Source organism: Babylonia areolata, chromosome 5 (genome assembly GCF_041734735.1).
Source record: "Babylonia areolata isolate BAREFJ2019XMU chromosome 5, ASM4173473v1, whole genome shotgun sequence".
In the NCBI taxonomy this organism is placed as follows: Eukaryota; Metazoa; Mollusca; class Gastropoda; order Neogastropoda; family Buccinidae; genus Babylonia; species Babylonia areolata.
Window position 1 is genome coordinate 13,234,668 of NC_134880.1, and position 17,500 is coordinate 13,252,167.

The window sequence follows — 17,500 nt, forward strand, 5'->3', positions numbered from 1 at the left end:
GTCTTTCCTTCTTTTCTTTCTGTTTGTTTTATGTCCCTTGTTCAGGATCATTCAAACCTGAATGTATAGTGTTCATTAAGAAAATAATAACGCGGGCAATATGAGACTGGGGGACATATTGTGCGTGACACCGTGCTTTTCCTGTTCCGGCACAGGTCTATGTAGAATTTTTTTTTTTTTTAATCAGTAACAGGGTGGGAAAAAATCAGTAAGTGACAAAATTTACTATTGTATGTCATTTAAGTCAATAACTATTTATATGTGCATATGATCGTGTGCGTGCGTGTGAGCATGTGTGAGATGCGGGTGGGTACCGTTTTTCTATTTAAAAAAAAAAAAAAAGAAAAGAAGAAGAAGAAATTCAGTTTAAGTGCCTGTGCATGACCGCATTGGACTTTGGCCGCTTCGCTCCTCGCTTTCTTATCTTTGTTTTTTTAAGTCATAGGCACCTAACATCAATGTCCTGTTCTTGTCAAACTTTGAAACAGATAATTTTTAACCCACGCAATTACACTTCGATTCTTGGACTCATTTGCCTTATACGTGTATTTCGTTGTTGTTGTTTTTTTGTCTGTTTGTTTTGTTGTTGTTGTTTTTTAGATTTTAATGTGTTCACTTATTAGTTAATTTTGTTTGTTTCATTCTGGCCTTTTCTTTCATACAATAATTATGTACAGAAACTAGACGGGCGCAATAGCCGAGTGGTTAAAGCATTGGACTGTCAATCTGAGGGTCCGGGGTTCGAATCACGATGACGGCGTCTGGTGGGTGAAGGGTGGAGATTTTTACGATCTCCCAGGTCAACATATGTGCATACCTACTAGTGCCTGAACCCCCTTCGTGTGTACACGCAAGCAGAAGATCAAATACGCACGTTAAAGATCCTGTAATCCATGTCAGCGTTCGGTGGGTTATGGAAACAAGAACATACCCAACATGCACACCCCCGAAAACGGAGTATGGCTGCCTACATGGCGGGGTAAAAACGGCCATACACGCATACGAGTGAACGTGGGAGTTGCAGCCTACGAACGCAGTAGAAGAAGAAGAGTACAGAAACAACAAGAGAGGCAAGGCCTTCAAGACACTTGTGATACACTTAAAAAATAAAAATTAAAAATTAAAAAAAAATCCAAGCTTTTTATGTGTTGAGTATAATTTCAAAATGTAATGTTTAAGATGAGAAAGATCAGTTTAAAGCAAATTAACTCCCCTAGCATTAATTACAGAGTAATTTCCCTTTTTTACTATCTGCACCAAAACGTTTGCAAAATAAATAAAACTTCCATGCTTAGCAAAAGAAGTTCCTGTTTGAACAGAAAATGATAATAATGACTGTTCTTGTTGTTGGGTCAGAATATCAGATCAAAGTGCCAAGTTTAGAGAATACAAAAAATATAAATATAACAGTAAATGCAGTTTGCATATAATTAAGCTTCATTCTTTATTTTTTTGTGCCCATCCCAGAGGTGCAATATTGTTTTAAACAAGATGACTGGAAAGAACTGAATTTTTCCTATTTTTATGCCTAATTTGGTGTCAACTGACAAAGTATTTGCAGAGAAAATGTCAATGTTAAAGTTTACCACGGACACACACACACACACACACACACACACACACACACACACAGACAACCGAACACCGCGAGGCTTAAAGGCAAAAATCAGGATAGGCTCTCAAGGCCTAACCAGCGCGTTGGATGTATACGTGGGATAGGCACCTGCATTTGGGTTTCGTTGTTGTTGTTGTTTTGGTTTTTTGTTGTTGTTGTTGTTGCTTTTTTTTCTTCTCTTTTCTTTTTTGTACTAACAGAAGAAAATATAATTTTTCTATTCGTGTTGTTGACATGTGGAACTCACGACCACCTTTAGTTAAATTTGCACAAGATACTAACAGTTTTAAGAAAACTGGACTGCGATCCAAAATTCCCGGTAACATGTTTTATGAATTTGACGAATAATTGCTTTGGTATGTCTAAAATGAAGCACGAAACGCAAACCAAAAAGATATTGATACAAAAAGGGGACGTTTATAGGCCGCGAGGCTTAAAGGCAAAAATGCCAGTCCCTACTACTACTTCTTCTTTTTCTTTCTTTTTTTTTTTCATGGCGTAGTGAACATGTATCAGTTTTTGCACATCCTCGAAACCAAAACCGGATGATTCCCGTAGCATATTTGCATACTGAAGAACAATGTGCTATTTGTCAGTGCAAGGTCATTAGTAGTCTATGTAACCTCACAGGTTTTGTTGTACGATTGGAAATATTTCCATTACACCACTTGTCATGTGTTCCAAATAATATGTACTGTGAAGGTGAAAGTATTCCGCGATCTTGTAACGTAAGGCAATGTATTTCGTTGTGGTGCAGTTTAATTTTACAAAAAGAATACACACTTGCGTTCGCTTGAATGTGTTCGGTGACTACTAAACTGGTATGGTCCTTTTTTCTTAGGGTTTTTTTTTTCTATCCTGTAAATGACAACTTCCGAAAATCTTAGTCTCTTCAACGACATCGACTTGTCACGCATTTAAATGTTGTTGGGGTTTGTTTTGTGTGTGTGTTTTAAATAATATCTGCGATATTGTTGGAGAAAAAGAAAGCCTGATGTCGTTGTTATCAAATAATTTATCGAATAACTTACTGATACAGATCATACAGCCAACGAAGTAAGTCTTGAAACAATAAACGACGCGCATTGGGGGCAGAACAGAGAGGGGTGCGCGAGAGGTTGTGTGTACACGCGCGCGTGTGTGGAACTTGATAGGGGGTAAGAGGGGTTGGGGATGCATGCGAACGTATGTATGCGTGCGTGCAATCGTACTTGTGTGTGTGTGTGTGTGTGCGTGCGTGTTAGTGCGCGCAACTATTGTTAACATGCCTTTTTGGCACAGCACGTAGCCGACAAGTACACACACACACACACACACACACACACACACATGCGCACGCGTGCGGACATACACCTGCACACACTAACCTCTCAAATAACACACACACACACACTCTCTCTCTCTCTCTCTCTCTCACGCGCTCGCGACACAAGCACACCGACATACACCGATAATAAAATTGCGAAATCAACACTTAGTTTTTCGTCTTTAATGAACAGAACTCCCTAACGAAATAAAATCAAGTTCTGATGCAACAGAAAATAACGATTTTGTTGTTGTTTGTTTGTTAAATGCTACTCTGTGTGTGTGTGTGTGTGTGTGTGTGTGTGTGTGTGTACGCACGTTGACGTGCAAAAACCAAAAGCTAAAATGATCCATCAAGCACACGTTAGATCCAACACAGTAAATAAAACATTACCGTGTCACTATACTGTGCGTTTGTGGCTGGCGTGTTCAGTATTTGGAACTTTTCACTGAAGATTATAATTTTTTTTTTAAACACACATTCGACAAAAACGGCAAACTGTGAGCAATGTGAACGATCACAACAACGATAAAACTTCCACCTTGATCAAAATTTAAAGAAAAAAAAATCTTATTCATTCTGAGACGCACCGTGATGTCCTACAGAGCATTTGCAACAAAGAATTCATGTTCACAAACTGCAGTTCTGACTGGCATGGGGTTTTATCGATAATCATCATATCCACAGATGTGTAACGGAAGTCTTACGTCTTAACAGTCAATACTGTGGACCGCTTTGAGGGTATACGTGTGCCTTTTTAGAATTGTACAGTGGATTATGTTTAAAGTAACTCTGGATAACAATGAGTATCATTATAGTATTAGGTCTCCTTTTTGACAAATGAATATCTGGAGAAAAAAAAAATCTTCAGATGTTCAAATATTCTGAAATTCCATAATTGTTTGATAGCAACAGTAAACCACGAAATCCATAGCTCTCTTGATTGTGAGATAATAACTTAAGTTTTGATCTGGCGATTTTGATGGGGCCAACAGTAACTTCCCGTGGTTCATTCTTTCGCAAAAATCACTTCGTTGGATTTTTTGTCTTCGTTTGTGTAGTGTGTGTTGTGAAATTTCCTATGCTGAGTTAAAATTAATATTTGTTTCATGTCTTTTTCGAGTACTTCCAGCCTTTTTTAAATTTGAATTTTTAGTAAATACTGACTGTACTGTCTTGCCTAGTGTATTTGTATTTGTATTTCTTTTTATCACAACAGATTTCTCTGTGTGAAATTCGGGCTGCACTCCCCAGGGAGAGCGCGTCGCCATACTACAGCGCCACCCATTTTTTTTGTATCTTTTCCTGTGTGCAGTTTTATTTGTTTTTCCTATTGAAGTGGATTTTTCTACAGAATTTTGCCAGGAACAACCCCTTTGTTGCCGTGGGTTCTTTTACGTGCGCTAAGTGCATGCTGCACACGGGACCTCGGTTTATCGTCTCATCCGAATGACTAGCGTCCAGACCACCACTCAAGGTCTAGTGGAGGGGGAGAAAATTTCGGTGGCTGTGCCGTGATTCGAACCAGCGCGCACAGATTCTCTCGCTTCCTAGGCGGACGCGTTACCTCTAGGCCATCACTCCACTTTAACTTTAGTGTGTTTCTCTTGTGCAAATTGAGCGTGTCTCACATACTTCTGCACCGTGGGGAAAGTATGTTGATGCATGAGAGATCCACGAAAGACAAGAGTTGGGTTTTGAAATCAAAAGGGAAAGAGAAAAGAAATCACGCACGCACGCTTACACAAACACACAGACACACGCGCGAGACTTTGTCACTCCAGCAAAGAGATAAAATGGCTGCACTGTCCCAAGGGAGAATCGTGAATACCAACGGCTGTCAACGATGTTAACTGGTAGAGCAGTGACCAGGTAATGGATAGATGGGCGGTCAGGCAGATGGGTAGATGGGTGGCCAGATAAATGAGTGGCAAGGCAGATGAGTAGATGAGAGGCCAGATAGACTGGAGGCCCGGTTGATGGGTGCCAGGTAGATGGGTGGCCAAGTATATGGGTGGTCAAGTAGATGGGTAGCCAGGTAGATCGGTGGCCAGGTAGATAGATGGCCAGGTAAACGGGTAGATGGATGGCCAGGTAGATGGGTGGTCAAGTAGATGGGTGGCCAGGAAAATGGGTCTCCTACATGGGTAGATGGATGGCCAGGTAGTTAGGTAGATGGATGGCCAGGTAGATGGGTGACCAGGTCGATCAGTGGCCAGGTAGATCGGCAGAAGTGTGGCCAGATATTTAGGTGGCCAGTATATGTTGGTAGTTGAGTGGCCAGGCAGACGTGCAAAAAAGCCACATGGTCACTTGCTCGATTACTTGCTTCCTTCACACATCTCATGGCATCAACACTGCTCCTGTACAAGTTGATCTGCGGACAGAGGCGACCACATGTGTTTGTGTTGATCCAGACAGGACAGCTCGACACCTGCGGCGTGTGCACACCGTGGTGGTGGTGATCTTACACACCATCCACACAGCACGCCACTCTGATTCTCTACTCTGCCCCTACAATCCCAACACACGTTCCCTGTGCAAGAAGAGAGACACACAAATACGTGTCGATGCACTGCACAGAAATACCAACAATGCCTTATAGAGAGACACGGCGAAAGACAATCCACCACTTCAACAGACTTGAAACAGACAAGGTCAAAGACACAGAAACATTACTATTGACCAATTGTAACGCTCAAATTCATTCTTGTCCACATAAAACGGGAGGTACACACACACACACACACACACACATATATATATATATATATATGTATATACGGAAGGTATATACTGACACCATTATTTCAATTGGGACAACTTTCACACTTGGGGGGTGGCTGTGAAAATATAAGCGACAGCAGCCACCACAGGGTGGTTTCAGCCAAGGTTGTGTAGAATGCCAGCCCTGTACAATTACTATCACAACAAACTCACGGATTTCCGATCACCTGGTAGCTACTCTGAATCACACTTCATCAGAAGTTATAGCGAAAAAAAGCTGAACGCTGCTGTGTTGTTGATCATGTACAACCTCAGCTTTTGTCTCCGAAAAAGTTCAAGCAGAGGCAAGACGGCAAAACCACGCGGCACTGTCAGGCCACAACACCGGAACGTCACTTGCAACAAGAAGGGGTCTTCAGAGTCTGACGACTTTGTCCATTTCGAAGTGAAGTTACTTTTGGGAAACGAGTGCAAAGGAATGTTGAAACGATAAAGGATGTTTCCTCTGAAGAAAATGCTACCAGCAATCATGGAAATCTAATTTGGAAAAAAAACAACTATTTTAACAAATGCTAAAAATCAGAATCTGCCAATAAAATCATATATCATTCTTGCTGTTTCTATTAATCTACCATTTTAACAAACTTCAAATCAGACTATACCAATAAAATCATAAATCCTTTTGTCTTTTCTATAATCTACCATTTTACAAACACTTTCAGAGTCTGCCAATAAAAGTGTCCTTGATCAGAAACAAGAAAAACAAACAAAAAAACACAAATGAAACCTGAAATACCAGAACGAAATCTAAATCATTTACAGTCTGCAATTCAGAAAGTCCATCTGCACTCAGTACAGGAAAGCCAAAGACACCTGGTAAATGTACTCGGCATCTGAAGCCACCCACAGTTTAGGGTCTTCACCGGGGCTGGTGAGGGCGAAGCAGATGACGGAAGGGTTGCCGTCACACAGCTGTTTGCGGGAAATGACGGACACTACCTCGTTCTTCTGTACGTCCACCATTAGCACGGAGCGCGTGGTGCTGTCCAGCACGGCGAGAAAGGGCGACCCCGTCAGGGAGGACAGGCACACGGGGCTGAAGGGTACCGTCTTGCCCTGAGCCTCGTGAGAAGCGTAGGTGAACAGCGGCAACGGGGCAAACTCCCCGTTCTCCAGTTTCTCGTAGAACCACACCTTGTGCCCTTCGCTGTCGGCAATGCACACGATCTCTCTGCCCCGCAGAATGAGGACGTCACAGGAACATGCATTTTTCAGCGTGGATCCCTTCTCCTTCACAATCCACTCGTTGCGGCCCCCGTCCAAGGGGATCCAGTAGACGGACCTGTAGCTGCACACGGCGATACCCGTGGTACCCACCCCCAGTCCTGTTGGGATCAACGGCAACTTGAACGTCTCGCGAGTCTCCTTTTGCGCATCCAGAAGTCTGAGCTGACAGAACGGCGAGTGCAGCGACAGCAGCACGTTTTCATCGCTGAAGCTGGCAGCGTGCATGGCATTGCCCCCTATTCTGAAGGCCTCCAGAATGTCTCCTTCTTCGTTGATCCGGTCCAGGTGAGGGTCTCGAACCCCGTACACCACCCACAGCTCCCCGTTAGGCCTGGCCGAAAACCCCTTAGCCTGCTTCAGCCGGCCGTCCAGTTTCTTTGGGCGTTCTTTCTCGTGCAGCAAGGTTATCATGGTGGGAAGGACAGGCTCCAGAGCTTCCTTCTTGGCCTCTGCTTTCTTGGTCTTCTTACGGCGGGTACGGGTTTTCTTCTTGGTCGACCCTGTCGAGGCAATGGATGAGCTGGACGCCATCATTTCTGACAGCTTCTGCTTGCTGCCCAGGGAAGCTGAATTACCTTTGGCCTGTACAGGAGTTGACAGCTCACCTGACGAGGCACCTGCCCCTGACGTAGTTGACGAAGACCGTTTCGCTGCTTCCTTAGCCCTTTGTTCTTTTGAAAAGCGTAGGAATGTTGATGACTTCTCTTTTGTTGGAGGATCCTGTTCTGTGGAATCACCACCACCAGCGTTTTTGGGCAGAGGGGAATTTGCTCTACCAGGTCCTGCAGAAGACGCCTTGGGTGGTTGAGGCTTTGTTGAGGTTCCATTCTTAAATGGAGGATATGAGTGCTGCGAAGACGTGGAGGAAGAGCTGGCTTTAGAGCTGGTGGAGTGGCCTCTAGGCACGTCCTCATAGCCAGGCCAGCGAGGAGCAGGGTACGGGGGTGAGGGCCTGGTGATATGGGGGTGACCAGGGAACATGTAGTGTCCCAGCAGAGATTGAATTTCATCAGCGGTCACCTGTGGGATCTCCACCATGTAGGTCAGGCCGTGCTCCTGAAACACACTACTATCAGTCAGTCCTCACTTGTCTGCATTGAGCGCGTGCTTCTGCTGCTATGACACTGCTGGTGCTATATTTTCTTTTACATTCACTGCAAGAGCTGCTTATGCCACTACCTGCAATGACACTACCACCACCACTGCTGCTGCAGTGATTATTGACATTTCTGATGACATGCTACGGACGCTGCTGCAATTACTATTGGTGCTGCTGCATTTGTTGGCATTACATGGTGTGCTCCTCTGAGTATGAATGCATCTGTTTTATCTATTCATTTATTCTTTCATTATTTCATCCATCCATCCGTTCACTCATTCATTTATTCATCCTCTCACTTAGCATGTATTTACTTAAGTTGCAATTCAATCGCCTTGTTACGCCAAAGATGTAATCACAAAGATGACCTAAACATCAGCATATGGCACAAACATTCATCAAATTCTCATTACAATAAATATTATATAAGAAGAAAATAATATCAACTTTGCAAACATAACCTCTCACAAACTGCTTTGAACGACACGTGTATAACAATGTGCACAAATCTGGTTAAGATTCCATGAGTAAACTGAGAAGTTAGGAAAACCTATCTGTCCGTCCATACTTACATGCGGGCTGTTTATCAGAGGAACATGACAGGCCTGCCAGTAGTTTACACGCTGCGTCACAGATGGCGCAGCTCTACTCAATCAATCTCGCCTGACTCATTATGTTTGTGCGAGACATGCATGCTGCATGAAACCTGCTGAAGCTACGCGGAAGGCACACACGCTTGGCAGACATCCAGAACGGCTACAACACGACCCCTCTCCCTCTCTCTCCCCCACTCTCTCTCTCATCTGATCCAGTGTTACATGGGTTGATAATGTTTGCTGTCGTGTCGTGTCCTGACATGAAAGGCGTTCCTGACAAGATTTCACACTGCCGATAACAGTGTGATAAACGATAATACGTAAATGAAACGTCGCCATTCTCTCTCTCTCTCTCTCTATGTGTGTGTGTGTGTGTGTGTGTGTGTGTGTGTGTGTGTGTGTGTGTGTGTGTGTGTGAACTATGCGCATAGTTTCCAAGTTACGTAGTTTCAATTCTGTTGCAAGGAATTGTCAAACCGTGCGGACTGATCCATATACGCTGCGCCACATCTGCGTGGAAAAAATATAAAAGAAGGCAAATGCTTGTTCTTCGCCGGCATAAACCTAACACACTAGTCAGGCTTTGAGATTCGTACATCGTTAATTGTTGATCTAATGCACGCGCTGCGAGTTCTGTCATCTCACATCTTCTATGACCAGAGGAACTGTTTCTAGTGCTTAAACCACATGCTGTCACCTTTTACAACAAATGTTTGCGATCAGTCTCTGTCAGATGTATGCATCTGTGGTAACAAGTTCACTTCGCAATCACTCGGTGTCAAAATCTATGTATCTCAAGTAACAGTCTATAATACCAGTCCTTCTTTATGTCACAGCTCCTTTTTATGCAGCTACATACAACCAAACTTCAAAACACGTCTGTATGCGCTTTTACATAACTGTACTCCGCCACTGGCTCATTCATTTCCATATTAAAAAATATATATATATACTTGTTTTTCTGACATACTGAGAAACTGAATAAACCCAACCACTTTCAGAAATGAAATCAACAATACTGTCGAAATATTAAGATCCACTATAAATTCTTCATGAGTTTTAACATTGTATTTTTCTTAACCAAATAAGAGAGAGAAAGATAGAGAGAGAGAGAGGTAAAAATACATAATAATAATAATAATAATAATAATACATAGTTTTTCTATGGTGCGATATTCAGCACCAATGCTGCTCCAAGCGCCTTACATCATCCAGTTGACTATAAACATACCTTAAAAAACATATCAACCGCTATCTGACAATGCACCACTGCCGACCAAGGCTACAAACGTACTCTCAAAATCCTAAAATCAAAGGAAGCAAGTTGCAGGACTTGAACTTTGACACAGTTTAAAATAGTTTTATTTGATCGGATATGTTGAATGCGCATTTCCACTGCTGGGAAAGAAAACATATTGGTGACAGATCAGAACGTCAGTTTTAACAGGAATCTGCAAAATATTCTCGTTTTCAATTAGACCATAGGATATTTTGACGTGAGTCTATTTGCGAACGATGCTGTACAGTTACTGAACACTCTCAAAAGAGTGTGTTTGTGTGCGATGTGGGGTGTGTGTGTTTAAACGTCTGTTTGTGTGATTGTGTGCATGTGTGATCAAAACCAACAATACAACAGTCTATTGGGATGTTCCAATAATATGTTGTGTGTAATGAGTTAAAGATCTGCTTCTGTTTTAATTGTCTACATGTACCCAAAGCCATCGTTCGCAATTACACTTGCCCGTTAGCATTTACCCTCAGGCACCCTGGCTATTTCAAAAGTCAACAAAACGTTAAAAAGAATGAGCAGACGAACTTTTCCAGGTGCAACCACTCGGAGAAACCCTTCAAAAACAAAAGAACTACGTTTGACTGTCATACGACATATTATCTTTACAGTACACACGTTGAGCTGGTCGCTTCGACTAGATCGTTCGTATTTACCCATACCTACCCCTTTATGATACGACAGTTTCGAACAGCTGAATTCTACATGAGCAATAGGATTTGTGAACGATCAAAACATACATCAGCATATAAAGAATACACAGTACACATTGTACAAAACAAGCGACTTGAAACACACACAAACTTACATTCTTAAGGCAGGCACAGCATGGTATCTGACACGGTACTGTCACCGAAGAACTACACAAGTGTGTAACGGTTAACGAGTATTTCATGAGCAGAAGGAGAGTCCATAATATCAAGTTATAATAGACTGGCAAGATCGTTACGCTCGGCTGCTGATTTCAAAGTGCTGACAATTCCTCGAACAAACAAACAACACCAACAACAACAAAAACCAACAATTTTACCAGGCTACAGCTCTTTCTCCTATCATGGCCCAGCAATAAGGAGCAAACTGACCTTCTCTGCCCGTCCTCAGTTCGATTTAAAAAGTCTCTGAAAATGCACCTCTTCCGTTCTATCTGTCATCTTACTATTTTGCAGGCTTCTTGAACTTCTGCTGGTCGTGTGTGTGTGTGTGTGTGTGTGTGTGTGTGTGTGTGTGTGTGTGAGTGAGTGTGAGTGTGTGTGTGTACGTGTGAGGGTATGTTTGTGTGTGCCTACGCTTGTGTATAGTGAACCTGATACATGAATGTGGCGTGTGTGAGCGTTAATCTTTGTTGTTGTTGTTGTTATTATTATCACTATAATCAAGTAATTACAGCGGGTACGTTCCATATTCCAAAAAGTCTAGGTACCGTTTTAAGGAAATTAAGAAGACTGCACGCGGTTATTTCTGTCATCATACTGTTATTTCAAATACGTTTGCAATTACTTTGTTGTTATTGTCGTTGTTATTGTTGCCGCTGCTGCTGCTTCTGTTGAGAAGAAAAAGTGAAGAAAAGAAAGAAAAAAATGAAAGAAAGAAACGAATGAAAGAAAGAACAGACGAAGGAAAGGAACAAAGCAAAACGAAGCCAAAAGAATGGGAGGAAGAAAGGAAGAAAGAAACAATGAAAAGAAAAGGGAAACAAACAAACAAAAATGAGCCAGAAAGAACAAGACAGACAAACACACAGACAGTCAGCCTATCAACCAACCAACCAAACAATATGTTACAGTGCGCATTGTGCCTGCAGGTAGTAAAGTGTGACCTGTACATGTATCCATCCTGTCTCTGACCCCCTTCACTCTCCCCCTCCTTCCTACCCACTCTTCTCCCTGCCGCTGCCCATCTCTACACTACACCTGCTCGCTTACCCGTACCTACCTCAAAGGACAGACAAGAAAGAAACAACGAAAGAAGAATCCAGAAAACCAGAAAGAAATAATACAGACAGACAACCAAACCAACAACAATCAAACCAATCAACTGAAAAACCGAAAATCAAAGAAAGCTATGTTCAGACGAACCTTGCTTCAGTCATGTAACATCCTGGTGTTGTTGTTTTTTCTTTCTTTCTTTCTTGTTGCGTGTGTGTGTGTGTGTGTGTATGTGTGTGTGTGTTTTCCTTTTGCATATATGTATGTGTGAGAAGAATGGAAACGAAAAATGCTTACAAACAAAAACGAGAGAAGCAGATAATTTTTTTTTTAACCCAAACAAACAAACAAAAAACTGGAGCGCAGCACTGACTTTCTTGCCGGGTCGGGAGCTAACCCTCCTGTGGTACTGATCACAGAGGTCATCCATGAAGCGGGGACTGGCCACAGACAGGTCCCCATCCTGGGTCACACGCTGCAAGGCGTCCTCCACCTTCTGCTGCACGTCTGTCAGCCGGGCTTCGAAGTTCAATTCCTGAACAGAGGCAGGGTTGGGAGGGGGTGGAGGCGGAGGTGCGGGGAGTGGGGGGGGGGGGGAGAAATGGGGAGGACGTGGCAGTGGAAGGTGTGTGGTAGGGTGTGTGGTTGGGGGTCTTATGGTATTCGGCATATGAGCAAGGAATAGCAAGTGGAATGCACATTATAAGTTTTTTTTCGTTTTTTCATAGTCCTTTGGATAAGATGATGAACGGAGGTCCCGTGCTTAGCATACACTTGGTGCATGTAAAAGAACCCCATGGCAAATTAAAGTTTGTCCCTTGTAAAATTCTGTACAATTAGAATCTTTTGTGCTGTCTTGTCTTGTGTTGTTTTTTATGTTGTCTCGTCTGTTCTTGAATTGTGCTGCATTGTTTTGTCTTGTCTTGTGTCATGTTGTATCGTCTGTTGTCTTGTCTTGTCTTCACTTCTGTCTTGGTGACCATCAGCTCTTCTTGCTGATCGCAGTGTAAAAAAATAACAACGTACATTGCTTTTCTGTTACTCTTGTTAACAATGATTTTGTGTTGTGTCGTGTCGTGTCTTGTCTTCATCTGTCTTGGTGACCATCAGTTACTGGTAGTGCTTACGCTTCAGCTCTTCTTGCAGCTCGCCGTTTTCTTCTACCCTTGTTAACAATGAACTCGAGTCATGCTGCATTGCGCTATGTTGTGCTGTGCTGTCTTGCCTTGTCTTGTGTTGCCTGGTCTTGTCTTGTGTTTTGTGTCCTGTGTTGTTTAGTGTTGTCGTCTTGCGTTGCCTTGTCTTAAGCTGTCATGTCTTGTGTTGTCTCGACTTGTTTTTGCATTATACTTGCTTATGTTGTGTTGTGATCTCGTGTAGTGTTGTTTTGTCTAGTGTTATTTTCTGTTGTATTGTGCTGTCTTGTGTTTTGCCGTGTTGTGTTCTTGCATTTTCTTGTGATAAGTTGTCTTGTGTTGTCTTACGTTGTGTTGTCTTGTGCTGTACTCACATCTGTCTTGGTGACCATCAGTTGCTGGAGGAAGTCCTTGTGCTTCTGCTTCAGCTCTTCCTGCTGTTCGCTGTGGTGGTAGTCCAGCAGGGAGTGCAGGTACTTCACGTGGTCACTCAGCGCCTTCTCCACCTGTCCACACAGCAACCACACACCTTCACTCACCCGTCCCCCAGCAACTACACTTCACCAAAAAAAGTTTTTAAAAAACCACACCTGTCCACAAAACAGCCACACTGTTTGACCCACCCAGTTTTCCAGCAACTACACCCTTCACAAAAAAGCTAATGACCACACCTGTCCACAAAACAGCCACACTGTTTGACCCACCCAGTTTTCCAGCAACTACACCCTTCACAAAAAAAAGCTAACGACCAAATCTGTCCACACAGCAGCCACACTGTTTGACTCATCCAATTCTCCAGCAAATACACACTACACAAAAAAAAATTAAGAACCACACCTGTCCACACAATAGCCACACTGTTTGACTCACGCAATTCTACAACAACTACACACTTCACAAAAAAAAGTTAACGACAAAACCTGTCCGCACAATAGCCACACTGTTTGGCTCGCCCTCCCCTGTTCAACTACACACTTCATAAAAAGTTAATCCTACCTGTGCATAAAACAACTACACAGCTTTACTCACCCTTCCTGGACCAGTTAATTACACACTTAACAAAGACTGGAGAGTTAAGAACCACACTTGTCCACACATCAAGTGCACAGCATCACTCATCCTTCCCAGCTACACGCTTCATAAAACGTGAAGGATCACACCTGTCCACACAACAACACCACAGCTTGACCCACCATTCCCAGACCAGCTACACACTTCATAAAACGTGAAGGATCACACCTGTCCACACAACACCATAGCTTGACCCACCATTCCCAGACCAGCTACACACTTCATAAAACGTGAAGGATCACACCTGTCCACACAACAACACCACAGCTTGACCCACCATTCCCAGACCAGCTACACACTTCATAAAACGTGAAGGATCACACCTGTCCACACAACAACACCACAGCTTGACCCACCATTCTCAGACCAGCTACACACTTCATAAAACGTGAAGGATTGCACCTGTCCAAACAACACCACAGCTTGACCAATCTTCCCAGACCAGCTACACACTTCATAAAACGTGAAGGATCACACCTGTCCACACAATAACACCACAACTTGACCCACCATTCCCAGACCAGCTACACACTTCATAAAACGTGAAGGATCGCACCTGTCCACACAATAACACCACAGCTTGACCCACCATTCTCAGACCAGCTACACACTTCATAAAACGTGAAGGATCACACCTGTCCACACAATAACACCACAGCTTGACCCACCATTCTCAGACCAGCTACACACTTCATAAAACGTGAAGGATCACACCTGTCCGCACAACAACACCATAGCTTGACCCACCATTCCCAGACCAGCAACACACTTCATAAAACGTGAAGGATCACACCTGTCCACACAACAACACCACAGCTTGACCCACCATTCCCAGACCAGCAACACACTTCATAAAACGTGAAGGATCACACCTGTCCACACAACAACACCACAGCTTGACCCACCATTCCCAGACCAGCTACACACTTCATAAAACGTGAAGGATCACACCTGTCCACACAACAACACCACAGCTTGACCCACCATTCCCAGACCAGCTACACACTTCATAAAACGTGAAGGATCGCACCTGTCCGCACAACAACACCATAGCTTGACCCACCATTCCCAGACCAGCAACACACTTCATAAAACGTGAAGGATCACACCTGTCCACACAACAACACCACAGCTTGACCAATCTTCCCAGACCAGCTACACACTTCATAAAACGTGAAGGATCACACCTGTCCACACAATAACACCACAGCTTGACCCACCAGTCCCAGACCAGCTACACACTTCATAAAACGTGAAGGATTGCACCTGTCCAAACAACACCACAGCTTGACCAATCTTCCCAGACCAGCTACACACTTCATAAAACGTGAAGGATCACACCTGTCCACACAATAACACCACAACTTGACCCACCATTCCCAGACCAGCTACACACTTCATAAAACGTGAAGGATCGCACCTGTCCACACAATAACACCACAGCTTGACCCACCATTCTCAGACCAGATACACACTTCACCTGTCCACATAGCAACCAGAAAGCTTAACTCACCCTTCCTGGAGCATTTACATACCTGACAAGAAGTTATGGGCCACTTCATAAAATCATATGTTTACATGAAGCGTTAACAAAATCTCACCTTTCTCAGAGCATTAGCATGTGTGCGTGTGCGTGTGTGCATGTGTGTGTAAATTACTTTGAGATATCCCTATTCCATTGCAGAAAGAACTGCATTAATTTTCGTTGAGATAAAGTCAAGTAATATAACACACACACACACACACACACACACACACACACACACACACACACAAAGAGAGACGCTCACCTCAGACTTGTTGGACTCTATCTTGTGCAGCTTTTTCTGCACGTCCTTGCCTCTGAGGGCTGTCTCCTTCAGGAAGAACTTGAGCTTGCTGCTCATCTCCATCAGCTTCTTGGAGGCCTTCTTCAGAAGCTTCTTCTCCTCATCACTCTTGGAATTGATTCCCCCAGCAGAGGCAAGGGTACCCTCTGTCCCTCCTTCTACGGGACTGGGGGTTGCCCTGGACACTTCACCAACTCCACTCCCTGAGCCAGTCGTCTCCACATCAGAGGTAGGGCTGGGAGTACCCCTGGTCAGATAGGGTGTACTCCCTGTTGTCACAGTCTCACCAGCAGAGAAAGGGGGAAGGGTGCCTCCAGTTGGCTCACAAACCCCTGTCAATGGTGTCGAAATTTCACCATCAAAGTAAGGACTGGGAGTACGTCTGTTCTGTCCGCCAACAGCACCTTGTGGGGTAGTGATCTCCACATCAGAGTAAGGACTGGGAGTACATCTGTTCTGTCCGCCAACTGCACCTTGTGGGGTAGTGATCTCCACATCAGAGTAAGGACTGGGAGTACCTCTGTTCTGTCCGCCAACTGCACCTTGTGGGGTAGTGATCTCCACATCAGAGTAAGGACTGGGAGTACCTCTGTTCTGTCCGCCAACTGCACCTTGTGAGGTAGTGATCTCCACATCAGAGTAAGGACTGGGTGTACCTCTGTTCTGTCCGCCAACTGCACCTTGTGGGGTAGTGATCTCCACATCAGAGTAAGGACTGGGTGTACCTCTGTTCTGTCTGCCAACTGCACCTTGTGGGGTAGTGATCTCCACATCAGAGTAAGGACTGGGTGTACTCCTTGTCACCTCACCAACAGTATCCACTGGGGTAGGAGTTTCACCATCCGAACCGGGGCTGGGTGTACCCCTATAAAGTTCACCAACCGTACCCTGCTGGTCAAGTTGAGGCGTGCCTCTGGTCAATTGAACCATGGCAGCAGTTTCACTATCAGAGACAGGACCAGATGTAGCCCCAGCCAATCCACCTGTGGTAACTCCTGGTGTTGCAGTTTCATCATCAGAGAAATCCCCATCAATGTCGTCCACTTCTCTCTCGGCAGTCGTCTTGTGGGTGAACCCCTCACCCACGTCAACATACTGAAGGTCAGCCAGCCCTGTACAGCAGCTCCCTGTGACAGCAGATTCTGACCCTGCCTTGTCCTTGTCGTCCACATTTCCAGCTTGGGGGAGGGAGGCAGACAGAGTCTCAATACCATGGCAGTGCGGGCAGATGGACTTCATGACCTGCTCCGGCAGGGCGCCGTGCTGGGGACAGCGGTACACGCTGGCTGTGGCGGAGTCAGGCTGCAGCGGAGACTGCAGCAGGTTGAACTGGTCAAAGAACTGGTCCTCCACTGAAGCCGCCCTCTCTGACCGGGCCTGACATCCCTGGTGAAGAACCTGCTTCAACACCTCGCACACACAAGTCTCGCTCACCACGGAGGCTGAGTAGGGGTCAGGCAAAGGTTCAGGGGTGACTGTTACGCCCGCTCCTTCACCGTGGTCGTGGTCACTCCCAGTGGGGGAAGGAGGAGGGAGGGGGTGGTCCGCGTGGATGGGGTGGGAGGGGTCATGGTCCTCTATGGGGTTGGCAAGGGAGGTGGACAGAGGGGGTGGAACAACA

The 17,500-nt window shown here is 44.5% G+C and overlaps 1 protein-coding gene across 2 annotated transcripts in view; it reads right to left on the minus strand.

The window, feature by feature from the left end:
• Window positions 1–3,089: 3,089 nt before the first annotated feature.
• The window catches only part of LOC143281946 (uncharacterized), a 22,092-nt gene continuing 7,681 nt past the window's right edge, over window positions 3,090–17,500 (minus strand). For both annotated transcript variants that reach the window (XM_076587260.1, XM_076587258.1), the window contains 4 exons: window positions 15,841–17,500; window positions 13,354–13,485; window positions 12,217–12,378; window positions 3,090–7,991 (listed from right to left, as the gene is read on the minus strand). The exon at window positions 15,841–17,500 is cut by the window's right edge and continues 213 nt beyond it. In XM_076587260.1, the coding sequence (XP_076443375.1) occupies window positions 6,498–7,991; window positions 12,217–12,378; window positions 13,354–13,485; window positions 15,841–17,500 (3,448 nt within the window). In that variant the 3' untranslated portion in view covers window positions 3,090–6,497. The remainder of the gene's footprint in view (window positions 7,992–12,216; window positions 12,379–13,353; window positions 13,486–15,840) is intronic.